Below are 11,288 nucleotides of genomic sequence, written 5' to 3'. Positions count from 1 at the left end.
GCTCACTTCAGTTTTTGAAATTAAAAAGAAAATCTAAAATCAACTATAATCCACAATTGAAGTCAGTTTCAATTTTATTTTATATTTTTTTTCTTCAAAATATTTTCTAAATGAAATATTTACAACTAGACACCAACGGAAGACTATTAAACTTTGTGGTTAAAACTTGAATTATCAAAATCTTAAGCTTACGTAGCGCCTTTCATTGATTTGTCTTTTTCCCTGGTACAAAATGGAATTAACCAAACTGTAGACCAGGAGAGAGGACAATTGGAAGAACTTTTTCTTCCAATGGCTTTGTGCAAAAGTAACGCTAAGAAAACTGCTTACCTATGGACGAGAGGCATTTTGATAATCTAGTCATATGGTGACTAATCAAAAACTTTACATGATTTACGTTGCATTTCTGTTAAAAATGACAGATTTTCTTGATCATATGGACAAATTTCTTTAACCAAATTGGACTTCGGAGATCTTGATGGCCATTTTATGCTCAGCATCTCATCTGCTATTAAAACCTGCACATGAATATTCAAACGCTTTCTATTTTTTCTATTTGAGATTTTTAAAAATGAATTAATGAAAATTTAGAAATACAAGTTTATGGAGGATACTTCGATATACCATTCCATTTCCATAAACCATTCCAGTCGGCAAATCGTGAGGATTAACAAGCTTAATTAGCTGTCACATTCAAGAAGACCACCAGCCTTTTGTTTTTGTTTCAGAAAAAAGAATTTAGGTGGAGTCTGGATCACGAAAGATTTCATTATCCCCCATATGAAGTACACTACCTTATTCGCTAATTCAATAGATTACTTCGCTGTGAATGTTTGGCCTTGATTCACATTAATTTAATTCGCACCACTTTTTTCTCCAGTGAATTAGAAATCTTCCGTTTTAATATCTGCATATGGACTGCTGGACTTGGAGAATCTGTCACACAGATGTGCTGTTGAAGTTCCATATTTATCCTAACGATACTGATGGTGAGTTATCATATAAGTATAATTATATATAACTAAACAATACTGTGAATTTTAATTTGTAGGAGAAAACCTTGGCCTTTCATAAGGCTCGGTGGCCTTGTTGAAAATATATACTTGGATTTCATGTTCCGTTTTGCGAAATATTCTCGGTTATATTATTGCAGGCAGAAGTTGCAGAGTACGTGCCAGAGCTTTTTCTAGAAGACCTAATCTTTTTCTTGCATGTTCTTGAAGTGGGGTTATAGAATACCGACTTCCAGGTCCTTCATCTATAGCTTAGTCCCCAATGGATGTCACAACCACTTTGTGTCATGAGGAACAGAAAATAAGTGTCACCTGGCATTCGCAGTCTTTTCTGACACCAGTCCTTCGCCGCAAGTGATTGAACAGATGCATCTCTAACAGACTCTTCTGATGATGCTGACGTATGTTTCAGTATGTACGAAAACTCATTGATAAAGTATCAGAATTTCCTACTTGCATTCAACTTCTAGAGTTATTCTAGAGTTATTCAGACGAGCTTGATATTGATGTAATCTTTTTTCTGGAATGCTTTTGCTAACACATTATGGGTCTGTTATGTAAATATTGGAAGCTTATACTTCTTCTAGCAGGACTCGTCTAGCTTTTCTTGCATGTTCTGTAAGTATAGGGTGATAGAAGGGTATGATTATCGCTGATTCCTAGGTCTTCTTGCTTAATATCCAATGGATGTCGTTTTGGATGTAGCGTAGTTACCCTGTCCGGAGCTAGTCTTCTGATTTAAAATCGGAAAGTCCTCTTATTTTTTTATTTATTATTAATTAGTCTCTTGACTTGGATGTTCCCTCACAGTCGCTCTATGATGCTGATCATGTTTTTCGGAGAATTGTACGTTGTTGAACTCATCTATCAGATGTTGGAATATTCTGTCCTTTTCACACCATCAAGTATTAGGCAAAAAAATAAATAAAAATAAAGTCTAATAATATAGGCAGGTTTAGTGGACTAGTGTGACCTTATTTCAAAGAGTCTTATTGGTTTTCATACGTGCAAACCACCGGTACCTCCACTTTGATCTTCAGTGACTGAAAAGAAAGTACATGCATTTCAGTTAATCAAACTTGAAACACATCATCCAAGCATATTTAAGAAGAGACTCATGGGCCTCAACGGCCACCTGATTAATGTATTAACGAGAAAAAGTATTTAGAAGACATACAAACACCAAACAGTCTCACCTTTTCTTCGGCTAAAAATCGTAAGACAAAGAGTATGTTTTTTTCTGATAGAGACTTTTTTGATATGAAAGTATCTCTTGATTTTGAACAAACTTGGAAGTCTTTTACCAAGCATGCTAAATGTCCAACATCAGAACCAAGGGCATTGGTTTTGCTAACGAGACGTTAAATGAGAAGTTTATGCACGGCCATCTTATACACACAATTAATGTACTTGTAGGTCATCCTGGATCCTCTGGTTAGATGATCTAAAAAGAACTACGAGTCCGCTGAAAATTATCATATTTTAATCATTTCAGTAAAAAGAAAGAACATGTAAATGAATACACAGGTGTCAAAAGTCAAATTTGCATAATAATCAACATTAAGGATAGGAATGAAAAAAAAAGTTTTTCCAAATTGCACAAACGACACAATATACCGATTATAAAAATACCTCACAAAAAGGCCTTAATTAGACTAAAGGGGTTATATTACCTTCTATCTTATAAAGCCGTGGCCAACGCAAAACTAACTCTATTTCCCCTATTGGGCCCCACCCGTCTGCCCCTGGGGGGCCAGAGACCTAAAACTTATAAAGCTTGCTACAAGCCAAATACAAATACACATTTACATGCATATAGATCTCTGAGGCTTTAGTAAAACTGCATATTCAAAATTAATAATACTTGCTCTATGTGGCCTTGAATGAATGTCAATTAGAAGGCATTTATTAATGTATGTTGCAGGCGGTCCAATATGATGTCTTTGGGCCTCTTTAGGTATTTGCCAGAAGTTGTTTTTAAGACTACTGGACCCACATAGCCCTAAACGAACTGACTGATTTACCCGATACCATGGTACAGTGCTAGTGTTACTAAATATATGGTTGACTCATGCTATCTTGAATGGAGATCGAGTTCATTCATTTGCAAAATAAATTTTGAAAACCCTTCACCTTGGAATTCTACAGACCCAATATCGGGTCTCAGGACTTCTTTGAGTATTAACAGGGAGCCATTTACACATATTTTATTATATTTGGTTCCTGTGACATTGACTGTAGTTCAAGGTCATTCATTTGAATAAATTATATAAGCAGCCCTCTTCCTCAGTATGATACATGCCTAAATATCATGTTTCAGAACCTAACAGTTATTGACAAGAAGTCATCTAACTAAAAGATTGTACCATATTTGACCTTATGTGACATTAAATGAAAGTAAATCATTTTAACTTAATCATAATATGTTTCAGTTGAAGTACGAGGACCTCTGGGCTCGCTGGTATTGAGAAAAAAAAACTTGTTCAAAGGAAAGTTGACAAAGGATGGACGGATGATGGACAGATGGCCATAGCATAACATACATAATAATTATGTAAGATTGATCATGATCTGTATATCTTGATTGTATTCCAGTTAATAAATATCTCTGTGCACATACAAAAGCAAGGATCACAACACCATTATTTATCATTTATTAGACTAAAGTCTGTGATTGTAATCAATGCAATATACTGACCTGAGAGAAGAAATTGTATGCTTGAAGTGAATTAAATATAATCACCAATTATATGAGAGTGTATATTGATCAAACACAGGTGCTACATATCCTTGCACACGTTTATAATTAACAACAAGGACATAGTCATTCAGATCCCCCGCCAATGGAGAGCTAAATCAATTAATGCGTTAATTTTATATGCTAGTAAGAGTATAGGAAAAGTATTTTAAAACCCAACTGCAATTGAAGAATATATACAAAACATATTTATGGTTTTTTTTTAACAAAGTGAAACCAACTTTGAAAACATTTACTGTTTTGAAAAATACCAGAATTGATCAAAGTTCAGCAGCTAACAGTGCGATTTTTGATTTGTTTTAAACAGCGACGAGTTACATAGGAATTAAGTGAATGTTCATAGTAATTGAGTTTGATATATCTGAGTTTTACTGCACGCATATTAAATAAAAAGTAAAGCATAATACAAAATTAAAAGTCCTACATAAAATGTGTCTTTCAAGTTTCATGGAAATATCTCTGCTGGTTTCAGAGTTGTGCTCCGGAAACGATTCTTACACAAAAATCTGCCATTTTCAGCAATGTTTCCATGGTTACAGAAAAAAGTACAAAAATCTAGACTTGTGTTCCATCCCTCATTGAGATAGACCACACATATCTAGACTTGCGTTCCATCCCTCACTGAGATAGACCACACATATCTAGAGTAAACCACAGAACTAAGATTATCCCTCACTGAGATAGACCACACATATCTAGACTTGCGTTCCATCCCTCACTGAGATAGACCACACATATCTAGACTTGCGTTCCATCCCTCACTGAGATAGACCACACATATCTAGACTTGCGTTCCATCCCTCACTGAGATAGACCACACATATCTAGACTTGCGTTCCATCCCTCACTGAGATAGACCACACATATCTAGACTTGCGTTCCATCCCTCACTGAGATAGACCACACATATCTAGACTTGCGTTCCATCCCTCACTGAGATAGACCACACATTCTAGACTTGCGTTCCATCCCTCATTGAGATAGACCACACATATCTAGACTTGCGTTCCATCCCTCATTGAGATAGACCACACATATCTAGACTTGCGTTCCATCCCTCATTGAGATAGACCACACATATCTAGACTTGCGTTCCATCCCTCATTGAGATAGACCACACATATCTAGACTTGTGTTCCATCCCTCATTGAGATAGACCACACATATCTAGACTTGCGTTCCATCCCTCACTGAGATAGACCACACATATCTAGACTTGCGTTCCATCCCTCACTGAGATAGACCACACATATCTAGACTTGCGTTCCATCCCTCACTGAGATAGACCACACATATCTAGACTTGCGTTCCATCCCTCACTGAGATAGACCACACATATCTAGACTTGCGTTCCATCCCTCACATGAGATAGACCACACATATCTAGACTTGTGTTCCATCCCTCATTGAGATAGACCACACATATCTAGACTTGTGTTCCATCCCTCATTGAGATAGACCACACATATCTAGACTTGTGTTCCATCCCTCACTGAGATAGACCACACATATCTAGACTTGCGTTCCATCCCTCACTGAGATAGACCACACATATCTAGACTTGCGTTCCATCCCTCACTGAGATAGACCACACATATCTAGACTTGCGTTCCAGAGTCGTTGACAAGCCACATCATCGCGTGCCATTTTGTTTTCACTAGACTCTACACTCCTCGAGAAGTATTTCCCCGATACTGACATCACTCCTTTGTCTACAGCCAGGAATATACTTGTCTGAGCACCACCTCTGTTATCTAAACATAGATGCCTGTTAAAGAGAAACAAAGGTTTGATAACTTTTTTCTCAACAATTAATATTTCATATTACTTTATGATAATTTTTAGGTTAGAATTTCATTATGTACAAATTCATTAAATGTCTAGAGGATTTAATGACATGATACTTATCGACAAATGAAATCATGTTTCATATAGAGGTGTCTATTGATGCAACAATGTACACATTAATTATGTAACATCAACTAATAAATAAATTCTAACAGTTTTTATTTACACTTGTATCATAATATAAAGATATTGTATCATTTGAAAAAAAAAATAATAATTTATAGACTGAATGCAAAGTAGCAAAATTATTTAACTTTCTAAAATAATTTTAAAAGTATAATTAATATAACATACATGACTTATTTATACAAATATATTACATACTATCTGCCCTGTAGGTAGGGCGTTAGAATTGTACCTGCTGTCCCTATTGCATGATCGTAAAAGGCGACTAAATTTAGGATCTTATCTTTTCTCTTTTTCCTAACTGACTTTATCTTTCCTAATGCCTCCCTTGGCACTGCCTCACATTTGGCCTTGAGTTGAGCGTTCGCCCCTGTGAGGAAGGCTCTGGGTGTTCTCCCCTGGCCGAGATACACCAAAGTCTATAAAAGTGGTAGTTTCTGCTCCTGCTTAGCGCTCAGCATACAGGGAGCGGGACGAATGGTTCGCCCGTTGTCAGTATAATGTGACCGGGTGGGTGTGTTTCTTGGTGTCTTCGTCGGTATGCTTCAGTGATATAGCACTATAAAAAGGGCAACAGTTCCACTATACAAGAAGACACAACATGAATATACCGCAGTCTCCCAAAACAGGCACCTTGCACAACATACACGCAACACACATCATACATGGGAGGCCGTCCTTACATGACCATAGCTGTTAATAGGACGTTAATTAATCAAACATACAAACAAAGTACATGTATGTCTACTGATAAAAACAAAAATTCTAGAAAAAAGAAAGATTTTATTTTTCATATTTGAAATACACTTTGTATACATTTACAATTTTTGCCTTACCGTAATATAAATTTCCAAACAAAAAACACCAGACAAGTCCACCTTGACTTAAAGGGAACCCAGATTTCAGAGTTAATTACACCTGGATGTAGCGAGTTGGCTGTCACACCAGTACCTGTAAACATACATAAAAAAAATCTAGGTCACATGGGTCTGCGATTATGGTTGGTCTTAGCGGATTACATTTAGGACAGCTAACCAACCAAATGTAACACAGTAGCTCAACATGAAAGTCTCTTAATTAGTTTCAGGTAGTCAGATGCATGTTTAATAATTCTTTTTATGTTTACATGTTGTCAGATGCCGGTCATAAGTTTCTCACCTTAACTTCAATCATTTGATTTAGATCAAAGCCTTATATATCAGTTTGGTTAATTTTAATAATATTAATATTTTACATTCTGAAATGAACGTGGCAGTATTATAAGCTCACCAGCCAGTCGTTTTGCCAGTTCTCGGGCATGCATCACATTAGCCAGTTTACTGCATCTGTATGCGACCAGGTTCGGGTAGCGCATCCCCTCCTTGTTAGGTCCCGGGTCAAAGTCGAGAGCACTTCTGTGCAATTTGTGCATAAAGGAACTGACATTTATAATGCGCGATGGAGAAGATATCTTCAGTAGATCCATTAGCAGATAAGTGAGCAGAAAATGTCCAACGTAATTTGTTCCAAAAACAAGTTCGAATCTCTGACTTGTAAGAGTTAAACCATTTTCTGGTTCATATGCGATACCTGCGAAAAGAAAAGTACATATGCATCATGATTTTAGTCATACTAAGCTGTAGGCTCTCTACAGTTATATTTCTTCAAAATATCTACATCATGCTTACTTCAACATTCAATCCTACATACTGACCACTTCAATTGCGGCGGCTATTTTTTATACATGGAGGCCGGCGTGAATGTGATACTTTGTAGTAATTATAAGCTCATTGTTATTGAGCGCTTCAAATGCTGTTGTGATTTTAATCTTTATCCAGCAGGAGCTCAATGATATCACTCTAATTTCCAAACATTCATGTTACTTCGGGAAGACATAGTAATTTGGTGTCTTTTACGTTACTGTTATAATAATCCTTTTGATACGTAATAAATCATTTCTATCTAGGATTGGTTTTCTTACCCATTACATACCAATTAAGTACTTCCAATCCTATCAGATTGATTGAGAAATTGATTCACTGCAAGAATAACTCAATTTCCTGGACAATTAAAATAGTGCTTGATGATCATATACATAAAAGTAGATGACTTTTGTACATGTAACATTTTAAGCATACCAGCATTATTGATGAGAAGATCTAGTCGAGGTTCTGATCCATTAATGTGCTCTGCAAATTTCCTTACAGATGTCAGATCTGACAGATCTAGATACTGGTAATCTACATTGTAGTTTCCTGTTTTTTCTGCAAATTAGAAAATATTGGAATTAATGATAACAAGACACAAAATCAGGGGGACTGCGGTGGCTGAGTGAATAAGATGTCCTGACATTATCACTTCCTCAAGCCCTCCACCTCTGGGTAATTTTTGGGAGTTTGATTACCATGTGTGGCCAGCTGGTCAGTGTTCTTTTCTATGGGTACACTGTGGGCTTTCCTTCAAATCTCAAACCTGGCATGTCCTTCAATGACCTTGGATGTCGATAGAACTTTAAACCAGTCAAAACAATAGAACAATTACGCTAATTATCTGTCACTTTGCATAGTGCATTCATTTGTGAATAATGCTTTGACATTTGCTTTAACTGGATATTGAATAAAGTATATCATCGATCAGGCAATTTGTTGAATGAAAAGTTCTGCTGTATTTGCCAGGTTGTATTTTCCAGACCTAGATAGATCCATATACATTATACCATGTATACATCAAACTATGTGGTATCAATACCAGTTGCCTAGATACTAAGTTATTCCTTGATAAGTTATGTAGCTAGGTCACAGTGTGATGGTACAGTGTACATGTATGTGACATAGCGCTTTCCTCATGTGATCAAAGATACCAAGTGAGTTCCAGCTTCTAACAAGAGAGATATACTTATATTAATAGACCCTGTACTAAATATATATATAATTGGTTTCAGTGAAACTGATTGTGTATTATTAGTGTTTCAGATACATTTCTAGACAAAATGGTGTCCAAAGCTAATATCGTATACACCCATAGTTATGAGAGTACTATAATCTTTCACCTCCTTTGGGGTGAGACAGGAGAATCTCAACACGAGGGGTAAGATTCTTAAGTTGTCAAACACAAGGCTTTGTCTCACCCCAAAGAGAGTAAATGATTCTTTTACTTTTACCCTGTGCACCACTTTGCGTCTATACTAAACATGTCACTTGCAAACGAATTGCCATCTTCGCTGTCTTTGTGAAGTAATTTCATTGTTTTTGTGACGTTATAATACTATCACCGTGATGTCATGATACTATTGTTATGAGGTCATACAATTGTTGAGCATGTGCAAAGATTTCGTGAAGCTTGTCTAAAGTTGTCTTTACCCTTGCAAAATCTCACACTGGTAAAACTGTGGATATCCCTGCCCAGGGTAAGAGAAGTAATAGTCTAAAACCTAACAGTAGTTGTATTCATCATTTAACTTTCTATCATTTCTACTAGTCTATTGGAGATGTCCTTCCCTGGCCTTCATACTGGACTACAGTTCAGAAAAGTTGATGTCCATTGCCAAGATGATTAAGTGTGGTATATTATGGATATGGGAAGCACATGTTACACTGTAACAAATTAACCCAGTTCGTCAACTTTATAATATATAAACAGTAAGTCTATGTATACCTTTGATTTCTTGAGCAGCCTGTTTAGCCTTGTTAAGGTTGCGACATGCCAAAATCACACGGGCACCCCTGAAAGCCAGTTCCAATGCTGTCTCTTTCCCAATTCCAGCATTACCACCTGTTGTTACAACGAATGATATGTTTTATTTTTCCAAATTACCACAGTCAGATATTTGCCACAAACAATATTTAACCAGACAAGTGTGTTGTTTTGTATGTATTTAGTAATTAAAGTACTTGACTAAATTATTAACAATATCTACAAAATTGTCAAAAAAAACCAAAAAAAACCAACAACAACAACAAACTGACATCTGTTACTCTTTTATAATGTCACATAATGTACATATTACAACAGCAATTCACCTATGATACATCCTTATTATTCCAGGGGTTAGTACCACTGAATGACATTACAGTGTAAGTGTCGTACATAATGTATATCTAGACTATTGTATAGTAAAGTCAGTCCTGGAGAGAAAAAAAATACCAATAATAGGCCTGCAGATTTAGAGGAAGTAGCTTTTAAGATAACAGAGAAAGTGAAGCTGATTTCAAAGCCACAGTACATATAGTACTAATCAACCAAAGTGAATAGTTATTTAATTCTTTATATCAAAGGACCAAATAACATGCATCTTGTTTTCCTGTTGCCTTATTTAGTTTTGCTATGACATACATACATGCATGTATTCCACAGATGGATATATATAACAACGTTAACAGTGATAGTAACTCCTAGAATATCAAGGATGCTTGTGATATATACACTGTACACTGTAGGTAGGTGTACCTGTGATAATGACATTGAATTTACGTACATGCTATAACAACAATTTGCCTGTTATCATAACAATTAACAATATACAAATTACATGTATGTTACAAGTGATATACATGTATTTCAACAGATTTTATTTCAATATTTACGATAGCGATGGTCACTTAATTTTATCTTGTAATCAGGTTTCAGGCTACCTTGTGACAGTAGAGTGCCTTTCAAATGATTAATCTTTACCACTTACCAGACATTGGACACATACATGTAACTAGCACTTTACATTACCTGTGACGATAGCAGTTTTCCCAAACAGACGTGTTGGACTCCTGCAGTAACGAGTTGTTCCCCATATCAATTTGATGACGACCATGACTACAAGTAAGTACATTCCCAGAAACATGAGAGGGTAGCCAACATAGTACATGCCATCACTGACTTCTTCATCACCAAAGAACCACATAATGAAGCCGATATCGGCGTTTGTATTGTTTAAGTCTAAAGGTTGCGTGCCCAGTTACAAAATAAAACGCCTTCGTGACACAGATGGTTGAAAAGGGCGCGTTCGAATAAAAACATACAAGTACTGTATATACATTTGTAAATTGTACACCTTTCCTAAATCCGTACCAGTTGATTTTTCAAATAGTACTGTAACTGTAGTTCCTTAAGGAGAAGTCTAAAAATGCAGATCCATTATAAACATTGTTCATCTGCAGTTCTATACTATGATTGAAAAAAGGTCTCATTTGCAATATTTTTTATCACCGATGAGACACAATTTTACCATATGGTATAGCAAGGATTTATTTTGAAAAAAGTGTATGTATTGATACGTCAGACGTTTACCAAGGGTTTTGATGTCATGGTGGGACAAATTTGACTGACAGTTTTTTTTTTTTTTTTTTTTTTTTTTTTTGAGATCGTTCTGTCGTCCAGGTTTATATGATTGTATATCCAACAAATGGAGAACTTGAAAACAGGTGATTGTTATTCCTATGTTAGATAATGTAACAATGGTTGATTTAATTAAATTTATCAGCGTATTTACATATGCATGTATATTTACTGAAGATGCTGTGCGGATTACACTACCCCATATGAAAAAATCAGGATTGGGAGACGAAAACGAG

General features: G+C 35.9%; 1 protein-coding gene across 1 annotated transcript; it reads right to left on the bottom strand.

Moving 5' to 3' along the window:
* Positions 1-5,192: 5,192 nt before the first annotated feature.
* On the bottom strand, positions 5,193-10,713 carry LOC138331857 (retinol dehydrogenase 12-like). Its single transcript, XM_069279684.1, has 6 exons — positions 10,444-10,713; positions 9,379-9,495; positions 7,863-7,988; positions 7,015-7,314; positions 6,582-6,696; positions 5,193-5,539 (listed from the first exon to the last, which is right to left on the bottom strand). Exons 1-6 carry the CDS (start codon positions 10,616-10,618, stop codon positions 5,347-5,349), a joined length of 1,026 nt encoding a protein of 341 aa, XP_069135785.1. The 5' UTR covers positions 10,619-10,713; the 3' UTR covers positions 5,193-5,346.
* Between the last annotated feature and the right edge of the window lie 575 nt (positions 10,714-11,288).

This window comes from Argopecten irradians, chromosome 9, assembly GCF_041381155.1.
Source record: "Argopecten irradians isolate NY chromosome 9, Ai_NY, whole genome shotgun sequence".
Classification (NCBI taxonomy): Eukaryota; Metazoa; Mollusca; class Bivalvia; order Pectinida; family Pectinidae; genus Argopecten; species Argopecten irradians.
The sequence above is the reverse complement of the archived record's forward strand: the minus strand, read 5'-3'. Positions and strand labels throughout refer to the sequence as shown.

Bases quoted from the DNA above. Each gene is read 5' to 3' on its own strand.
- LOC138331857 (XM_069279684.1), bottom strand. From the start codon at position 10,618: ATGTGGTTCTTTGGTGATGAAGAAGTCAGTGATGGCATGTACTATGTT. The intron at 7,989-9,378 runs GTATACATAGAC...TCTAATTTGCAG, and splicing joins GGCTGCTCAAGAAATCAAAG to AAAAAACAGGAAACTACAAT. The intron at 7,315-7,862 runs GTATGCTTAAAA...TTCTTTTCGCAG, and splicing joins TCTTCTCATCAATAATGCTG to GTATCGCATATGAACCAGAA.